The sequence below is a fragment of the Strix uralensis genome, chromosome 7 (genome assembly GCF_047716275.1).
Source record: "Strix uralensis isolate ZFMK-TIS-50842 chromosome 7, bStrUra1, whole genome shotgun sequence".
Taxonomy (NCBI): Eukaryota; Metazoa; Chordata; class Aves; order Strigiformes; family Strigidae; genus Strix; species Strix uralensis.
In genome coordinates, this window is record NC_133978.1 from 5,566,822 (window position 1) to 5,587,094 (window position 20,273).

Consider the following 20,273-nt stretch of genomic DNA (forward strand, 5'->3'; position numbering starts at 1 on the left):
CAGCACTTTGAGAAAGGAACCCTTTGTGTGTTGCTCTACAATGTTTTCTCTTTGCCAAGCAGGAAAGAGCAGCCTGTCTTTTTCACTCTTACTGTCAATCCTGGAAGTCCAATGGGACCCGGCAATCCTGACGGTCCTGGCATCCCTTGGTCACCTCGTTCGCCTTTCTCTCCAGTGGGGCCATCAAGACCCTATGGATCAAGAAAGATTTGTGGATTTTTTGCAAGACTATGTCAGGCAGACATATGAGACATCATTGCAAGAGCTGAGGCTGGCTCTAGTCATCCCAAAAACACACTGAAAACTCCAGACAACCATTAGGCGACCAGGGAAATGCAGGGCTTTGCTAGTATTGAAACCAGACGTGCACATGCCTGAACATCCTCCTGTCATTGTGGATGTGCCAGTCCCCAGAGCGGGATGTGGTACTGCTTTCCTGCCTCCAAGTTCTGCTCACGGTTATGCAGTTTGCTGGAGTCCATGCTAGAAAGCACTCCCCAATAGCCAGCTGTTGTGACAGCGAGAGCTTTATCCTAGTAATCTTGTAGAGAGGCAGAAACTCGTTGCATAAAACCCTCTCGGCTAGTGCTGGGGACACAGAAATTGAGACAGACTGAAGCTGGGAGAGTGGGCACTCTGTTCCAGTTAGTGGCAGGGATGCAGGGGGTTACCCCATGCAGTTGCCCTCCTAGGAGGGCACGTGTGCTGGTCAGTCAGGCCTGCTTGCTTACAGTGGCGTTTCAGTTTAAACAATACACAGGGCAGCAAGCTGAGGAAGTGACACAGTGCCCAGAGAGCAGGGCAGGTGGCTGGGGACAGCCACTCCAGTAAGGTGGACAACACATCTGCCAGGGGGCCAAGACCTCGCTTCCGTATTGGCACACTTCATACAGCAGCAGCGAGGTTCCTCTAGCACCCACCTCGCAGGGGCTCTGAGGTATCCAAGAAGTCCCAGGGCCTTGCCCCATAACCTGGATACCCAGCAGTGCTCCAAGAGGCTTCCATTTACTCACCGGTGAGCCGGCTTGTCCTGGCTCTCCTTTATCTCCCTTCTCTCCTGTGACCCCGATATGGCCTGGCTCTCCCTTTATTCCAGGTGGTCCATCCTTTCCTGGTAGCCCATGAGGGCCAGGGGGGCCCACTTCTCCAGGCTTGCCACGTGGTCCCTGAAAGAAATCCACACAAAGTGAAACATTTACAGACAAGAGTAAGGTTACTCTTGCAGAGTGACTCCCTGGCCCAAAGCCTCTTTCACTGCTCATCCTCTCACGCCTTTGAGGAGTCACAGGCAGGACAAAGTAGATTTTCCATGACACCCCAGCCACTCCTTATGATTTAGGACTTTGATAAGCCGTTAATGCTCATTTTTGTGAAGCAAAATACTTCTTTCCCCTGTGGGAAAAGCAACTGTGCAATGTCAGTGACAGAGATGGAACATACTAACTCCAGATAAGACCACCAAAGGAAGGAGCAATCCACAGAGGCACCATATCTTACCTTTTCTCCATCATGGCCTGGAGGACCTGGCAAGCCAATTTCACCCTGAAACACAGAATTGTTACTTTGGCAGTTTGAAAGCAGCTATTCTGACTCCTTCTGCGTGGCACTACAATGAGAAGTGTGGGCATTACAGAAATAGTCTGCAAGGACTCTGGTAACTAATAGTCACAGAAGAAAAACGTGGAAACCTCTGTTGAAACAATACATTGTGTGACTGCCTAAGAACTTCACCAGCCTTGTTTATCCTGACTGATAGTTCACAGCCCCAGCGCTATAACATAGTCCCCAACCAGCACAATCCCTGCACAGAGATCGGTTCCCACAAGCTGCTTCCTAAAGGGGAGGGCAAGTAGAAAGGATCCTTCATCTTTCAGATAAGGCATTATCATTGTGAGAAAAGAGATTTTCAGGATATTGTATATGAGGAGGAGTGGTAGAGGCCAGCAGGACAGTCTGATAGTGCTGGACAGGGAGAAAAGGAGCACTGGGGAGGGTTGGGGGGGAGAATTCTGCCTGGATGGCTCCTGTGTTTCCCTGAACTGAGCAAATACCTTCTGTCCTGGTGGCCCTGGAGGTCCAGCCACACCCGGAAGTCCTGGGGGACCCTAGATAAAGAAAAAAATCATTTTCAGATTATCAACAGGGCTTTTATTTTTGTGTTTTGAGACCAAACAGATCTTCTGAGTTCAAGGGGAAATTGTGGGGGAATTTTCCCAGGGACTAAAACTGTATTTGCTTGGGAAGCCAAGCAATGGAGAGTCCCAAGAGAGCAGCAGGCCAGTCAAAGGGAGTTAGAGATATGTACGTATTTCTTTGTTTTCATGGTAGGAAACAAAAATCACCACAGCCACCTGCTCTTGAAACCGAGATGAACTTAACAAGGTTTTCCCTTCCTATCTACAAAAGTATATTTTAGAATAGAGATCATAGGAAACACTAAGACTTAGAGCCCGAGCACAGCTTAAGCAGAGCTAAATGGCCCTAGCATTTTGAGCAGCTTTCCTGATCAGTCTTGGCAGTTACCACTTTAAGGAGACCTAGGGAGCAGTTTGGCTACTTACCCCTGTGCTGCCCTGTCATACTGCATTTTAAAAATCCATCTTTTTTCCTAACCAGGTTTCTTATCCTGAGAAACAAAATACAGGGACGCTTTCTCCCTTATTTTGGTTCAAAATAACTGCTTTGCCTCTCTTTGTCTTCAGAGGGCTTGTAGTCACTGCTGGTTTAAATGATCAGTTTTGTACATGACTGTTCTGTCAATTTATCAATGGTGAAAATAGGTCCTCCCCCCAGAAAGCGTCCACCACAGACTGCCAGTATAAGCTTTCATGCAAGGCACCCGAGGCCTCCTTTTTCTCTGCTTTGGTCAACCCCCCTTGTTCTTCCCTGCCCCTTTGGAGCACTCCCTGTTCTGAGTAACATGTACTACCTCTTAAAGCAGAGAAATAAAGGGCCTGATTAGAATTCAAGTGCCATGATCATAAGGCAAGATGAGCTCTTCCTTCAGCTGTCAGCTGCCCCAACTTTAGCTCCCAACAGCAAAGGCCAAATGTTTTAGCTGCACTTAAATTGTCAGGCCATCTGCTTCGGATGGACTTACAGCTACTTGCTTAAAACCGCATAGAAAAGCTAGGAACTCACCATCAAGGCCAAAGTTCGTATTTCCTAGAAAAAAATTAAAAAAAAAAAATCAGAAAAGGAAAACAGCCATTGGAAAACTAAGCTTTTTCCTGGAGGTGGTTTGTTCTCCACTAATGTAACACTGGCCCAAATGAGCAAAGAGCCTACAAAATGAACAAATGTAAAAAAACAAACAAGTTTTGTCCCATGTAGCTGTTATTCCAAAATTTCCCCTTTTTTCAAGTAGAACCCACGCTAACCTAGAGCTGGGCACAGCTGCTCGCTCACCACACACCATCAGTGCACTTCTGAGGAAGCTTTGCAGTCTGTTTATTCACCATCTACCCCAAGTCACGGGCCACTCCTGAGGGGATTCACATGACCTCTACATCCACCAGTGTTACTATGTCAACTAAAGAAGGCGCACAAGTATTTACTAAAACACTACATGCAGTGAGCTGCGGGCTGTAGGGGCATATGGAACAACCAAGTACTTCCTTTTGCTGCTACTGCCGAGGAAGCAGACCTACACTGTTCCCGGTTTTCTGCGTCCCCTGGGAAACAGTAAAGCACCCAGCAGTCACCTCATAGGACAGGAAGGCAGTTGCTCACCTGGAGAGCTTCACTGATGTTACCATCATAGTCCATCATTTCATCCTTCCCAGGCTCTCCTTTGGGGCCCTGCAAAATACCAGCTCTTCAGCCAGGGCTTGGAGAATGCCCTTCCCATGGGGTACTCAGAGCTGTGGGTCGCCCTGAAAAAGGGGCCTTGGAGGGGCCTGTTTCATCCACCTGCAGTTTTTCATTTGTTGAAGAAAGCTCTTGAAAGCACATTTTATAGAGGAAACACTACAGAAGCGTAGCCAGACAAGCCCAGATCACCATGCCATGAGCATCAAAGCTGGCAGGTCTGGTAAGTGGTGAAGCTGAGGCCAGAATCCAGGGACTGGACCATTATGACTCTTTGTCAGACTTGGGCACACATCAAACACTCTCCTGCTGCCCTTTGCTGATACATCAAGGGCCTGAGTTGAGACTGGGATCTAGAAACCCACCTCCTCCTACAAATGAACCGAGCATTTACCCTGAGGTGGCTTGGAAGACCTTTTTCCCCTAGGGTGGGGGTGTCTTTTGATGAGGGTATGGAGTGGAGAAATGGCCTGTCTCAAACTTAGCCATTGCCCAGTTATAAGGGCTTTTAGTGACGGTGAGAACATCTGTCAAGAAAGCAGAGGCCCAATCTAGACTGTCAGTGTAGTCCCACTATCCTTAGACTCCTTTGAAGAGCTAAAACTCTTCAAGTGTTAGTGGAGGGACACCTACCCTTGGGCCCATGGGTCCCTGGTCTCCCGGTGAACCAGGATCCCCCTGTAACAAGAAGAACATGCTGTTAGCAAAGCCCATCCCTTCACTAGCTCAGACTCCAGGAAGTGTTGTTCTCTGAAACCATCTGGGACTAGACAGCTCGGTTTTAAAACACTCCTTTTAACTAAGTTTTGTACATAGAGGAACAAATTTTCAGCTACTGAACCTGGAGCAGGGCTGTGCAGAAGCATTCTGTACCTTTTCCCCCCGTGACCCTGCAGCACCAGGCCGGCCAACGTCACCAGCTTCTCCCTGAGAGAAAGAGAAAGGGAAAGGGATGAGTTTGTATTGTGTGGAGGAGGCATGACTCCACTAACGGCTTTGCATTTCCAGGAGGAAGAACAGCCAAGTACCCCTGCCATGCCTGCATCTCGTCAGGTAACCCTAATCCCCTGCCGTGACTTCACACCCTTCTCTTCTACCCAGTGCAGAGGGAGTATTCAGCATGAAGGAAAGCACCCAATTCAGATCCAAAGGAAGTGCACAGGAGGGCTGTTCCCAGTTCATCTGAGACAGGACCTCAGATTTAAGTGTTCTTGGTGTCCTTTGCCAAGGAGCAGGATTTTACTGCTGCTGCTCCTTGAGGAGGTAGAAGAGGAAGGGGAGGGGAGACTTGGAGGGCTTCCATCCTGTCTCCCCGTCGTCACCCTGCCTTGGGTACCACAGGGACTAGAGGCTGTCATTGATTCCGAGTGACTGGTTTCTCACAGAGCTTAGAGGGGAGTTATTTGAACACAAGGAGGGTATTTTCCTCCCAGAAGCGCAGTTTACAAATTCTCTCACCGTCAGCATTTAAAACAACAAAACTAAAACACCGTGCAGAACCCGATATCCCTTCAGCAGGCAATCAGAGGTGGTCACAGATGAATGCTACCTTTGCACCTTCCTACACACCTTGTGCTGGGCACAATCCCTCACAGCACACAATGCACTGGAGGAAAAACCACTGACCTTTGGTCCAGGGGGCCCGGGCAGACCTGGAGGGCCAGGTTCTCCTTTACCTCCCGCCAGAGCATTCTCAGCATTTCCCTTCTCTCCCTGTTGCAAGGAAGAACAAGCCACGTGTCACAGTTCAGTCTCTCCATCTCTGTAATTTCACTTGCCCAGCTGTTGGCTTAGAGAGACAGGGCCCAAGACAAGGTCCATCAGCTGGCCTCTTGATAGCCCAGAAACATCACTGCTCCAGAGCCACCAGCAGCCCAGGAACCAGGCCAACGTAGCTCTGTCTGCAGGCTCCACCTCGAGCCCTGCCAGCAGTCACAGCTATCGTCATCCCTCTGGCTGCAGTGCTGCTGCTCGGCCCTTATTCACCAGGGCCATATAAAGCTGCCTCATTACCCAGCCTCCAGTTTGAACACAACCGTTTTCTTCTACTGTTGAAATTGAGCTGATAAAACCACCTGATGATGGCTTTTTTGGTATGTCTCCCTCTGGAGCTGTAGTCATCAGCCAGATAGTCAGCCCCGCAGACCACATCCTTTTCACAGAGCAGATACAAGGAAAGCTTCGCTTGCACCAAGTTGCCATTACACCCTCATCCTTTCCTGAAATGGCCACTGTCATTCAGTGCACTGGCCCCTTTTCCAAAGCAAAAGCACCCTGTGAAAGCCTGACTCGAGAGGTGTGATTTCTATCCACATCTCAGAGCACAGGGAAAAAGTCACAATTTCAGAGCTTAGCTTTAGCTGACCTGCCCTCGGTCTCTCCGAGCACAAGGCTACTCTTCCAACTTGGAGCACAGCCGTGCAGCTCCCAAAACACCCATCTCCTCCTCACACATGGATTTTGGAGCAGGAGGGAGGCTGAAATGCCACGTTACATCTGAGGTCATGCTTTCAAATGGGAACTACTGGAACAGGATTCTGTGGTCACGTTCCCAGGACCACAGCCTCCCCCTCACTGCATGAAGGTGTGCAGTTCCTCACAAAAGGGCATCCTTTGTGTGACACCTGGCTGGGGCTGACATCCAACTGAGCTCTGCAGAACTCTGCTGTGACAGCAACCTAAGAGCACATGAGCTGTGCACAGGAGGGAGGAAGGAAAGGGGATGAGATGCCCCCCCCCAAAATAAAGAAGATAAACACCTTTGTGCCAGGGAGTCCAGGAAGCCCAGGGTCACCAGCCCGTCCCTTCTCACCCTGTTGGCAAAACAGACATGGTTAGAGCTGACTCTGCAGGCTCTCCGCCCTGGAGGAGCAGCCAAAGGATGAGCTCCTCCTGTTTCAAATCCTCCTTCTCTTCCCCAGGGGATTTGATTTTAGTCAACCTCCAGCAGTACCTGCTCAGGCCAGTGAACACTGTCTCCTGTCCTTTTGACTATCTCTGCACATCATTGACATTTCTCTCCAAGGGAAGGTGAATGGGAAAGGGATCCAGGATCCCCACCCCCCGCCATGCATCTTCCTTATCGCTCTGGTCTGCTAAACCCTTTTTCCTGTCAGTCCTTCAACACAGGCTCTCCCTATTCCTTAAACCCAGAGAAGTTGTTGCCCAGGGCGAATGTTGTTTGGAGTGCAGGACTTTCTCCGTGCTCTGGCAGAGTTCGGCTCTTTTCACAGAAACTGTCCACTGCTTGAGTCCATCCCAGTTTTCACACCTCCCCATTACACTGTGAATTACTTTGTTTTGGCAAAGATCTCACAACCAACATTCCCACACCTCTCCCAAGGGGCATTTCCTGCTCTTGTTCCCTAACTCCAAATCCCAGTCTCACCATGCTCTTAAAAAAAAAAAAGCAGTGTCAGTTAGCAGCCAAGCTCTGTGACACATACTGGCCTTGAAAAGCAGTGAAAACAGGAGTAGCAAAAATGGCAAAGACGATGGTGTAAAACAATGCCTGGAGAGCAAGGCCTGCAGGCTGAGCCATGTGAGGCAGCATGGGCTATGGAAGATGCCACAGGGCGGTGAGCAATGGAGGGCATCCAGAATTCACTTGGTGAAGTGACTTTGCTTAGTTCACCATAACATCTGGGTCATCCTTTGAATACTGGAGTTCAATTAGTGGTCTTTATGTTGAGGTTAAGTTCTATTTAGCCCGTTCAATCCAGCTACAGTGTTCTGTTCAGGAGTCTGCATTTTGCCAGGACAGAGACTGTTTTCAGAGATTTGTTACCATGAAGAGATGTTTCAAATGCATCATCAGAAAAAGGTGTGTTCTTACCTGCAATGCTCACACCTCCAAGATTTAACAACTTGTACAGATTACAAACAACAATTCAAAACCTCTTTTCCCCAGCTGGTGCCTAGCTCTCTCCACAACAGCAGCACACCAGACCAGCAAGGCTAGCAAAGAGTTCCTCTTGGTGCCATGCTGTTGCCTGCAGAGGCTGGTGCTGCACACCAGTCTCGTCAGAGCTCAAGGGCACACATCTGACATGCAGGGGGCTTGCACCAATGCTCCAGGAACAGACATGCACTGTTGGCTCTGTGGAAAATAATTGACTAGCAGCAATATTCTTTTTTTTTTTTTTTAAGCAATTCTAGAGTGCAGTGACCCCTTTCTCTAAGGTAATTTGGCCTCCAGCCACCTGTAAGGCTCTTCTCCCCTGCCAGAGCATGCATATTGCTGCTGTAAATTAATGCTTCCCTCCCTGGAAAGAAGGAAAACATTTGCAGGACCTCGTACCCAAAGCAAAGGTTTGGCCTTTGAGGTTTTTGTAAGGATATAATCTCTAATCCTGTCTCAGGCCTCTGTGAATCCCTGATTCTGCCTTTTCATCTAAGGACTAGTTTTCAATACACATGTCTATAAAAGCTACTGAAAACATCCTGTGCTGCCTGAACAATGGTGTAAAGAAGCAGATTTCTTGAGGAGGGAGGTCAGATTACTGAATCTCTGTTTAGGGTGTTATTTCTGGAGTCAAAAGATGCAGCACTGTCCTTAACCATTCCCAGGACAAAACTGCATCCCAGGCATCTCATGCTGCCCTGCCTGCCACCAGCCCCCCCCACCTCCTGCAAGCAGGAACACGCAAACACGCTTCACCAAGGGGGCAAGAGCCAGAAAAGGACACATAATCCCCTGCAAGCATGACAATGCAACAACAAAGCAGGCTCCCGCCAGCTCCCGCTTGCAGGGAACACAGCACAGCACTGCCAGGACACCAAGCCCAAACACACAATGTCCTACCCGCTGCCCCCTCTTCCCTGGCAAACCTGGGGGGCCCATCCTCCCTGGGACTCCAGGATCTCCCTTTGTGGGGAAGAAAAGAGACAGAGAACGTGTCTGTTATATGGCTGTCGCATGTTGTAACATAACCCAGCGAGCCTCAAACAAGAGGAGCCAGCTGCTCAGAAACCAAGCCGGCTGCTTAGGGATGGAGAGTGATGGGGTATTTTTGTACCGTGCCCACCACAGGAACTCAGACCAGGTCACGCTACACTGAGGCAGGGGAGACTCTGCAGGGCAGTTCATATGGTGCATGACAGAAGAACAGCCCCCTGCAGTAACAGGGGAAGACTTCTGGTGGACACAGAAGTACTGGGAAGCAGAAGTGACAAGGGAAGGGGGAGAGGGAACATACTTGCTAAGCAAAGTGTGCTGTGCATGCTTTGTGGAGTAGGGAGGGAAGGGGGAAGGCAGCTGGAGGGTATTCCCATCAACACAGACATGAGCAGGAGGGAGGGAATCTGTAGTGTACTCCCTCTCTCACTTGGCATCACTGTATGCTACTACCATTTTGCTTACACTGGCAGGTGCCATTAGGGCCTGGATTTGGGCACTGGGAATTACAAAGCCATTCTTCCGTTCCCTCAGCTGCTCCAGGAGAGGAAAAGAAATACACAAACACACCAGAAGTGCAGGCTCCAGAATAAAGCCTTCTGAGAGTACCTTTTCTCCTGGAGTCCCGGGCTCGCCCTGGTGGGGAAGAGACAGGAAAATAAAGTGAAAAACCAAGAGGAGAGAGTACAAATCCTCCTAGAGCTACCAGAGTGGAGGAAAGAACATTCATCTATGGAGGCCTTGGGCTTGTAAATAAGGGCATGAGGATGATTTAAACATATATTTGTGCCCGGTGCTTGTTTTATTTCCTAGGCTGCTGTAAGAAACCAGCAAGCCTCAGACAAGTGGCTTTTATAAAACTGACTAACCACCTTGCAGCACTTCAAGAGAAGGTTTACCAGATACAAGAGAGTGTAATAAAACAAGACTCATCTGCTGGCATTAAGAAGTTTGCCTCCTCCTAGCTCTGTGTGCACAGGAGCAGAGCAAGGCTGAGGCTGCAGCTGGGACTGGGGGGAGGCTGTGTTGATATGGGATCAATGTGGCATCAAGGAGGAAAACTCTCCCCACCAGCCTTGGAAAGAGCTTCTTTATTTCTGTTTTTTTCCCAGCAGTTGGAGGGAATCAGGACAACAGGTCATTGTCTCATTGCCTCTTCTTGGATCCGCAGAGTAACTTCTAGCCCCCTAAATCTGCACCTGGCCCTTTGTTCTGTTGCCATCCCGACACTGCTGTGGAGTATCACAAGTTCACCAATCTCTCTGCCCAGAGAGGTGCGGAGAAGCAGGGGTGCTGCTGGAGCAACTGCCAAAAGCAACGGCAGTTCTGATATTCCCCTTTAGTGGGAGCTGTCCGACCATTTTCCTGTGCCTTGCGCTCTCCTAACTCCAGCCCTTGCTCTTAAGCGTGCCCTACTTAAGCCATTGCAGTGTAGTGTAAAACTGACCTTCATCCCTGCGGTGGCCATCCCAGGAGCGCCCTGGCAGAAAGAGGAAAGACAGGAACACGTTTGAAATGAATCGGACACAAACTTCTAAAAACAAAATAGTATCAGCCACGCAGAACTAAAAAGGCAAAATCCACATCTTTTCCTTTCCAGAACTCAGAAGTGATGCTGTAACACCACACAGCACGCATCCTCCTTCCCTGTGCAGGCTGTTCACCTACAGCAGTGGCTCTGCTTTCCAGAAAGCTCCTCCAACGGCAAACATCATGAGCACAACCCGGTCAAGACAACCACATTTCCACCACCACCACCCCCCCCCCCCAGTTTTAGTCCTGCAGGTGAAGCAAAGGCCAACAAGCAGAACAGCATCAAATAACAGAGGAATGTAAAGACAGACTGAGGACCAAACGCCCAGTTCAGAGCTTGATCCCAGATACATCAGCTCAAGCCTCCCGAAAAAGGCCAGCTCGTACCCCAGAGCCTTGGTCTTGCTATTTCCCCTCATTCTTTTTTTATCACAGAAGACAAACCCTGCAAGAAAGTGTTTTCAGGAGAGCTCTGAAGCCAGCCACCTTAGGGGAAAAAAAGACTTTCGAGCACTGCGATTCAGGCGTCATTCTGCAGTGCAGAGCAAGCCACCACCATGAGACCACAGAGTCCAGCCTGCCCTGCAATCCGAGACAGGTGCTTCGAAACCCCAGGAGGCAGCTGCTCCCACAGGGACAGTCACTTTTCCCTCTACAGTATTGATGCAAAAAGCAGGTCTTCCCTATCAACACTTTGCTCTGAAATCTCTGTATGCCCTGTGTTAGTGTTAGTTAGGTCCTGGTGAAAAAGTCCAGTTACAAAAGCAAATTTGAGGAATAACAAAGGTCTGAGGAGAGGGGAGGAGGTGAAGTAGTGTTAGAAGGTGGGAAATGAGAGGGGTTGGGATGTAGCACATGAGGCAGAGAGGAGGACTGGGAGCCAAGTTCAAAGTGAAAAGAGCTTGGAAAAGTTCAAACAAGGAGGAGTGGGGAGCCAGAGAGCAGCAGGATCATACCTCTCAGCTTTCTGAAACAGAAATCAGGGACAAAGCTAAAAAACACAAGGACAGAAGATGGAGATCAGGGAATCTATGCAATAAACGGGGAAAAAAAGCATTCCAGATCATCTCGGGGTCAGCAGGTTTTAGTGAATATGGGCTAGAGTCATGAAAGGGATTACATGCAGCAAGTGGCTCGTGTTAGTCTTTCACAGTGCAGTTGGGATGCCTGTTCCTCACTCTTTGGCCTTTAAATGGCGGTGAATGCAGATGGTGTTATTTTCTAGTATTCATCCTAAAACCACAATGCACACACATGCAGGCTTGCTCACACACTGACCCTGATTCATCGCTGCATTAGTCCGGGTTCACACTTGTATAACCCCACTGATCACAGTGGGCTAGCACGCATCACGGTGGTCACTTGGGACTCCCAATTTACAAAACACCAATTCCCTAGAAACATCAGCAATTGGCTGCTCTCACTAGCATAAAGCATTAAGATCCTGATGTTGCAAGACAGCATCGGACTGGGCATGCCATTTGCTTTGTAAAACACTTCTTCTCCCACCATTTCCTTCATAAATTAGGCCCTATATTTTGCAATTTAGAAGCAGAAAGAATTCAGCCTGAGGATAGTCGCTGACTAACAGACACACACACAAATCCAGGTGATGCTTGCGCATCAGGGACAGTCGAGTGGTATGGGTGAGATCAGGCAGACAAGCGTCACTCCACTGTTTACAAGGTACCTTAGTGCCATGTCTTCCTGGCAGCCCTGGCATGCCTCTCTCCCCCTGGAAGCAGAGCAAGAAACACAGAGAAAGAGAGGAAGAGACACGAGATGAGTCCTCCCAGGGCTCTGTGAGGAGCACCCAGGCGATGAGGAAGCCTGCTGGGTGAGAGGGGGCACAACCCATTTCCCTGCCTGGCTCTCACCAAGCTGCCTGCCCTAGCCAGGGCTAAGTCCCACCAGTGGTACCTCTCCAGCCTGTTGTGCACAGCAGGACCAGCCCTGGGAGTGCCACAGTGACAGCACTGGGAGCAAAGACAGTCTCTGTACCCTGCTACCACATCCCACACCGTGGCATTCTGCAGGGCATAGGGAGTCACTCAGTCTGCAGTGACTATAGGATGAACAAACATAGCTGGAGAAACAGAGAATCCGAGGGTTGCCTTGTATTGTTAGCCTGAATTTTGTCTGGTGGTAATTGGAAAATAAAACATCTTCAGACAATCTGCATACTTCTGTTACATTTTTCTGGGTGTTTAGTCCTTGCTTGGAAGGACTATTCAGCAGGGATATATGTACATGCTTTTTTTAAAAGCACTTTCTGTAACTGTGGCATCCCATGAAGAGTTTTGTAAAACATATTGTAAAATACTGACTAACACCATAATATACATGATCCAAGCAGTGTGGGCCCCTCCCACCCTATGTAGCATACTTAACTATGGTACTTTCAGCTGTAAGAAAAATAAAACAATAATTATGAATGCTTTGTACTGGAGAAGTGGGGACCACTCTCTCTCCTTCCCTCCCAACCACGTTCCTGGTTTGGTTTTGTTTTTTGTTTTTTTAAGTGAGACCAAGCAGAGAAGACCAATGCTTTCTGCTGGGAGGCACCCACACGGCTTTCAGAGGCTGCCCCATGTGAAAGTAATTCCCCGTCCCAGAGACTTTCCTGAAAAAAGCTGCCTGCCTGAAGAGCTGTTTAATAATTTAGCCCTGCAAAAGCAAAGCCACCTCAGTGAGAAGGAGGCAGGTAGCCCCTTGCAGGGGGCAAGTTACAGAGCAACCACCCCACCCTGCATTTTCTGACGATAGCCTCAGCTCCCTTGCACAGCCCCCACTAGCACCGGCAGGATCACACAAGCACTAGAGCTAATTAGAGAGCAGGAGCAACAAACATGACACTGCACCATTAAAGAGCAGGAAGAAGCCCCAGAGCCAGAGAATAAGCAGGAAAAGCAACTCTCCCAAACATCTTTAAACCCTTATGCATTTGAAAGCCATTGTAACACAGTAAGTACCCACTGAGCCAATCCCTTTGTGGTCCTCGGGTGCCCTTTGGGCTGCACTGGGTGCCATAGCCAGGCAGCAGCCACCCACCAAAACCATCACTGGAATGGTGTAGCCAAGCCAGAAGCTGGGAATCACCACCAAAGGCAGATACAAAAGGCCAAATGCCTAGCACAAATCCCCAGTGGGCTCCAGGAAGGCAGTCAGCAGTACCTCCCAGTTCTCCTGAGCTTCACACTCATTTAGGAAATACCTCTTCATTTGCTCTGGAAAAGTTAGGCTACACCTCTCCCCTCCAACACAGAGGAAACTCTCACACTCTCTTGCTCTACAGCTGGTGTGAGCAGCTTTATACCCACTGGGTGCCAATCATGACAGATCAGCTCGTTAGTGGTACTGGCTATGGGCTGCCAATTAAAACAGAGACCCGTCCTTTGCTGCTCCTTGCTGTGAAAGACAGATTATGAGGGGCTTTCTGAGCAAGGCTGTGGGCATTTTCTTTATTGCTCTTTCCTTAGAGCATGAGAAAAAGCCTCATCCTAAGGACCTTTCAAAAAAAAAAGAAAGAATGTCATTAAAGCTGAATGTGATGGCTAGGCTGGGGGGCAGTGAGTCAAATGCTTATTCAAATGACCCAGGTGATCACATTCACTGGTTGTCTAATGACCTTCACAGGACACAGGTAGAGGTCTCAATCTGATCAAAGTACATATGGTGGCCACAGAATAAAATAGTTAAGAAAGATTCTATGTTGTGCCCCATCTGTCACTGGGTGGGGAGAGGTTATTACGTGAACAAGGGGTCTGTGAGAAACCAGCAAGCCTCTTGAGGCCTGAAGTGTTCTTCACTGCCAGCAGAAGCAGTGATATGCTATGTAAAATTGGTCACTACAGTTAAACTATGTATCATAGTGCTTGTCCGGGACTCCTCAAAACGAAGAGGAGGTAAAATCTAGCCCAGGTAACTGGATCCAAAGGTGGAAGCATTAAAAGCCTTCCAAGGAATCCTCCTAGGTGGGAGGACAACAGAAAGAAGTACTTTCCAAAGACAATAAATGCACGCGCTGTTGGATGTTCAGGAGCTGCTACTGGGTGATGTCTGGCTGCTGATTTAAGGGTACCTCTGCACTTCCCTTTCAATCCCTCTGAGCAAAGAAGAAAGGGAGTCAAGAGAAAAGTGATCCTGACAATAACAAATGGAAGTCTGTGTGTGAAAGAAGAGGCCGCTTTGGGACTGGGGAGGTGCCCCTTTGGAGCTGCAATTTAGTACTACAAAAAACGCGGCGGGTTTCATCTCCACTCTTTATGAAGTGGGATGAATAAGGGCCCAAGTAGCAAGAGTGTGTCTCCAGGGTCGCCCTGAGTCACTGCTCTCGAACACAGAACAGGGAAGGCTCTCGCCTGTGGATGACCCTGAGGCATCACTGGAAGACTTGGAGCCCAAGCCTTTGCCAGAGCCCAGATGAAGGGCTGAGTAGTCCTTGTACATGAGTGCAAGCAGAGCAGGTGTCTGCTAGCAGGGAAACATGGGAGTATAAGCAGGGGTGGAACACAACTTCTCCTTCCAGCCTTTTCTCCCTCCCAGGCCATGCTCTAACTTCAGTCCTCCAGTTCAACTTAATGGGAGAGCACCTGGCTGTTGGAACAGCAGCAAACAAACTCCTAGCCCCCAAAACACATTAGTTCTGGGTGCAATTCTGTTTTCATTTACACTGGCACAAACCAGAAGCAATGCCTTTGTGCTTGGCAGAATTACACTGATGTGAAGATGGACATGGGGGAACCTTTGGACTTTACATGCACCACAGTACTTCTGAGGAGTTTTCTTGTAGGAAGGCAACCACTGCTCTTCTATTCAACTATGAACCCAGAGCCTGCATTCCCAAAGAACATTTCTTTAAACTCGATGTGTAACACATCCACATTAAGTTCTGAAGGGGCCTTTCATCCTTTCAAATAGTAATCCACCCAGATGGAAAAAATATAGAAAGTGTATATGCTGCACGATAAATGAGATTCATGCCACATACTAAATACTTGAAATGTATGTGTCACTGCTAATGCCTTTCAAAATATTACAGGACCAGTCTTTTCTCATGATGTTTAAGATGTATGGCATGACAGTGTGCTCTGACTGTCAGGAACACTTGCCAATGTTGTAATGTTTTAAGCATAGTCTACATTGAGTAATATACTTTAAATATATGGGTACAGTAAATTTCAGTCAAATAGATAACATCTGGGCATAGACCATATGAGCCTGTAAAAAGTGTCCAGAAACAGACAAAAAAGCCTGGTGCCAAACCTCAGCCTGAGTTGCAGAGTTTGAGAGGATTTGATGCGTCAGCTAACCAGATTTTATGAGGAAACCCCAACCTAGCCCATCAAATGGAGAGATGTAACAAATCATTAGCAAGCTTCATAGTCAGAGACATGCCTTTGGTAAGAATCGAATTCCACCAAATGGATAAAGGCTGCTTTTATTGCCTGAGCTTGGAGTGTCTGCCTGTGGTTAATCAGAGCACAGATGTGTACTCCATTAAATACCCCACAGAGCTGCCTCAGACCCAACTTCCTCTTACAACCCATCGGCCCAAGGAACAGTATCTCCCAGATGATCTACCGCATTAGAAACCCGTATTTCTCATGCCTACCTTTATGCCAGCATCCCCTTTTTCACCCTGCCCAGCAAAGGAGAGAGAGAGGGAGGAAACAGAGAGGTACAGTGAGCATAAAAGAGAAGTCGAGCAAGTAGTGTAGTTCTAACAACAAGGGCCAAAGAGAAAGTAGCTGAAAGAGGGAGCATGTGCTAAATGCAGCCTCAGGCCTCCAGAGAGAAATGGCTCCTGATCATAACGTGGTAGCAGTTTGAACACTGGCTGCAGCCCACCCCTTCCTGGGAATGCAAGGCAGTTTACGTCGCTGGAGTGGATGCTGGAGGTCACCCGTACTAATGCTTTCCTACATGTTTTGGGTGTAGATGAACCATCCAACCGTTTCCTGGACCAGAGTATCCTCATTCTCCCAACCTTAATGCAAAAGCCTCTAAAGGTCAGGTAAATTTTATTCTGTAACATGCAGGGCTGAACCTGGCCCTGGTTCAGGACGGCAGGGAATCACTCCAGCCAAAAATCGCCCAGGCCCCTCTGTAAGAGGAGCAAATTTTTCTGTTTACGTGGTTTATACCAGGCTCTAGAGAACTGCCTCCAGTCCCTGGCCTTTTGTATTCCTTTAGTGTGTCTCTAGGCTTGTGTGCCACTTATCTGCCCTTGGGAGATGGCCCCACTGACTCTGAGTTTAAGGGTTACCTTAGGGCCAGTAGCTCCAGGGAGGCCATGCGCACCGGGCAGGCCTGACTCGCCCACCTCACCCTGAGGAAGAGAAGAAGAAAAAGGAAGAAGAAGCAAACACAGTAAGCAGCAAGAAAAGGAGCCTGTGGTTGCCTGAAAAGTCATCAAAGATGTGAGAGGGAGTATCTCTGGGAGAGGAGCACCATTCTGTGTCAAGAAAGATAATCAGGGTGCAAAATGTATGGATTGAAGGGAGTGGTCCCACAATCCTATGTCATACCAGAGCTCACATCTTTGTTCAACTCTTTGCCCTCTTTTCCCTTTTCCCCTGACCCACACACCAGGGAGGATTTTCTCCCCTACTTTCATCCATCCCTTCCACCTTTGCCAGAGAAAGGTCACAACCTCGGGCTCATTCCTCCAAGATCAGTGGAGGCTCTTCGCTTGGTAAGTAAATTAGCCAGGCAAGTTGTTTCATGTAAGAGGAGCTCATAGGAGAGGCCCTCACTGTGAGGTCATTGCAGGGACCCCCTCACCGCTCCTGCGTGCTGAGAGCCGCCCGCCCAGTGCACTCAGAACAGGATGGGCTCTTAATGGAAAAACCGATGGTTCACTGGAAGAAGCGGCAATAAATTGCGTCTGTCTGCAGGAGTGGGCTGTGGTCCGCGGGGACTATAATTTCCACTTCCTGACATAACAAAAACTTCTCGGTTTATACAGAACTAATTAAAAAGCTCTCAGGTCTTGCCATTTTGCTCACAGAGCACCCATAAAGCAATGTGGAGATAACACAGGACACAGGACTCCTGCCTGCTAGGAACATTCGCCGTCCCCTTCTGCAGCTGACATCTCTTTAGCAGTATCTCTTCACTCCCTCTCTCCCCTTTGATCTTCCTTTGTGTCTTTCCCCTGTCTCTCTCTCTCTCTTCATTACACCCTCTGGGCTTGACAACCCTGCTGTTACTTAGCTGCTGCTGAAGACATTCGGGCATTGCCAGCTTCTGCCTTTTAACCTGGAGCAGGATCGACTCTGTCCTGCTTTATTCCAGAGAGCAATACATAGCCAGGAATTTGGCCCTTTCCAGCCTCCTGTTCAGGTCTGGATGCACAAGAGGTAGATTTCAGCCTGGAAGTGGGTGTAGAGAGACACGCAGACAGGGAGACGTCTGTACCATAGCTACAGGAGAGTTAAAGATATCTCTGAGTCCAGCCTCTCCTTATGTGGCTGATGGCAGGGGATCTGCGGGCCTGTTGCAGCCCCGTGTCTGGCAGGAGCAGGCCTCAGCAGAGGACTCCAGAGGAGTCCACAGACTCGCAGCGGTCATCCCGCAAGGCATCAGTGCAGCTTAATTCGTTTAACAATACTGGAGGTCCCCTCCTTACCTTTCTGCCAGGGTATCCCTGAATCCCAGGGTCTCCCTGCAAAAGGCAGAAAGACAAAAGAAAGTGAGGCTTGGCCTGGGAAGGACAAATCCCTGCGCTTTTTCCTGGGGTGATACTGGGCTGGAAGGGCATTCCATGAGGAAAATTCACCTTTTGCTTGGAGTGACTCCACTGAGTTCCTGACCTTTCAGACCTGTGGGTCACTGTTCCCTGCGCTAGACTGAGCCCTAGCAGGAAAAGCGCAATAAGCACTGGCAGCTGGATAACTCATGCCAGCTCTGTGCCCCAGCTCTGTGGTTCCTAGCTCCTCACCCTGGCTACATATCTCAAATAAAATCAAATGGGGGTGGGTGGTTGCAGCTGAAAAACAACAACAACCACCCCCCCACTCGCACTTTGGCAAGTGAATAAATGGGAAACTGTGGTGGAGTTAACAATAGCATTGCAAAATCAGTTCCTGAAGTGCTGGTAAATGCTTTGAGAATGGAAGAAGCCAATAAAGCTGTGTGTGGCAAAGAATTTTGCAAGAGGGGCTGATGAGGCGTGCCTTGCTCAGTCAAGATGCAACTCAGACATGTCTTCTGGACAAAACCCATGAGTCAGCACACGGGCCGGGCCCCAAAGGCTATACCGAGCTGGGTTAGAAATCTTTCTCAGCTACTAGATGTAATCTCCTTTCCCTCTCCTCCACCCATCAAAACGTACACATCTCTCCTTGCCGGGAGCATTCCCCTCCGTTACCACCTTGCTACCTCTAAGTGAGGCGAGATGTCTCACCTTTGGTCCAGGAGGCCCAGGTAAGCCCTGTAGAGATAAAATCAAAACAGACACTGAGGTCAGCAAATGTAGACAACATTACATGGACTGCAGCGTGATGGGAGATGCTGACTGCTTTGGTTGGAAATGCCCCTTTGCAGAGATGATTTGCACTGGTGAGCTCAAATATCCCCAATTTATTCTTCATGTAAATTAATATTATCTTAACCCATACACCCAAATAAATTCCTGCCCATAGTGCTCCATCCCCCCAGGCCTGGTCTTGCTGAATCTGGAGACCAAAAAGCTGCTTTGCCTTATGCATTGTGCTCCAGAATCTTTTCTGTTTCTCTGTCTTTGCTTGGGAAACTTGTTCCAAGCCCGTTGTGAAGCTCTGGAGTAAACCAGGCATTTGCAGCTTCCTCTGACAAGCTAAATAGAGAGAATATATTAACAAACAAACCACTTGTGTTTTTAAAGGAGAAATAACCAAACAGTTTACCTGATATGAACCATGAAGCATACCAGATATGTGTGTATGTAAATATAAATAAACAAAATATCCAGGCAGGAGCTGCCTTCCTGATGTGAGCAGACGGAAGGAGCTAACTGCTCTAGATATGCTCTGATGCCTACACCACACCTGATGTTGCCTGCTTATGGCAGTTCAAATGTTTAGTCACTGCACCCTTGGCTCCTCAGAACTCAAAGACAGATAAGGATGCTGGCAGGACACCCGACCCCCTCTATCATGTGTGGAGAGGCGCTTTTGCCTCAGAGGACAAGACTAGCTTGTCCTGCTAGCAGGCCTTGAAAACTCTTGGAGATGGAACCTCCTTTCACGCTGCAGTCGCTGCAGGGCCAGCGTGGTATGTTTCTACCCGTAGCTCCCAGGAATGGAGCTGGTTTCTTGTACCCACCTTTCCATCTCTGCCAGGCTTCCCAGGTTCTCCCGCTCTGCCCTGTTGCAAAAGAGAGAGGCACATTAACAGGATTTTCTGCCCTGTCCCCTGCCATTTAGCAATGGTATTATTTTAAATGATGCTTCTGGTTTTGCCCTCTTTGCCTGCTTGCTACCAGCCTGAGAACAGGATGGGGGCAGGACTTCAAAGAGGTCACAGGGATTCTTATCAGTCAGGTTTCTGCTGTGAGCAGGACAATTACACCCTGTGTGCTACTTCCTCCCCGTGGCCGTCTGCAGAGGCTGAGGAGGAGGAAATGGGCCTGATGTCACCCACTCACACGTGCGTGTCCAGATAGCAGCAGCGTAGGGTGAACACCTCTGCCTTCCCTCCCACGCCCCCTCCTTCCTGGGAACTTCTTCCTCCCCACACATCCACATCCCCTGCAAATCTCCTGTCCATGGCTATCTTGGCTTCAGAAGAGGCAACAAAGACCAGAGGAAATTGTCTGTGCTCTAGGGAAAGAGGAAGCAGAAGGCTTTTTTGTAACTGGACTTACAGGCGGTCCAATTGGCCCGGGCTGTCCTGGGGTTCCTTCGGGTCCAGCCGGTCCAGTGGGCCCTGGTGGGCCAGGGGGCCCCGGGGGACCTTGGATTCCCGCTTGTCCTTGTTCACCCTGAGGTTTGTTAAAACAAGGGGTGATTGGCAGGCAGAGCAAACCCTTCACACCACCGCCCCAAGG

At 49.0% G+C, this 20,273-nt stretch overlaps 1 protein-coding gene across 1 annotated transcript in view; it reads right to left on the reverse strand.

The window, feature by feature from the left end:
- The window catches only part of COL13A1 (collagen type XIII alpha 1 chain), a 64,538-nt gene that overhangs the window by 20,911 nt on the left and 23,354 nt on the right, over positions 1-20,273 (reverse strand). The window contains exons 12-31 of the mRNA XM_074874244.1: positions 20,091-20,207; positions 19,550-19,591; positions 18,651-18,677; positions 17,874-17,909; positions 16,509-16,571; positions 15,855-15,881; positions 11,931-11,975; positions 10,155-10,187; positions 9,317-9,343; positions 8,615-8,677; positions 6,570-6,623; positions 5,437-5,523; positions 4,684-4,737; positions 4,444-4,488; positions 3,733-3,801; positions 3,142-3,165; positions 2,052-2,105; positions 1,498-1,542; positions 1,014-1,166; positions 93-191 (exon numbers count right to left, since the gene is read on the reverse strand). Of these exons, the coding sequence (XP_074730345.1) occupies positions 93-191; positions 1,014-1,166; positions 1,498-1,542; positions 2,052-2,105; positions 3,142-3,165; positions 3,733-3,801; positions 4,444-4,488; positions 4,684-4,737; positions 5,437-5,523; positions 6,570-6,623; positions 8,615-8,677; positions 9,317-9,343; positions 10,155-10,187; positions 11,931-11,975; positions 15,855-15,881; positions 16,509-16,571; positions 17,874-17,909; positions 18,651-18,677; positions 19,550-19,591; positions 20,091-20,207 (1,164 nt within the window). The remainder of the gene's footprint in view (positions 1-92; positions 192-1,013; positions 1,167-1,497; positions 1,543-2,051; positions 2,106-3,141; positions 3,166-3,732; positions 3,802-4,443; positions 4,489-4,683; positions 4,738-5,436; positions 5,524-6,569; positions 6,624-8,614; positions 8,678-9,316; positions 9,344-10,154; positions 10,188-11,930; positions 11,976-15,854; positions 15,882-16,508; positions 16,572-17,873; positions 17,910-18,650; positions 18,678-19,549; positions 19,592-20,090; positions 20,208-20,273) is intronic.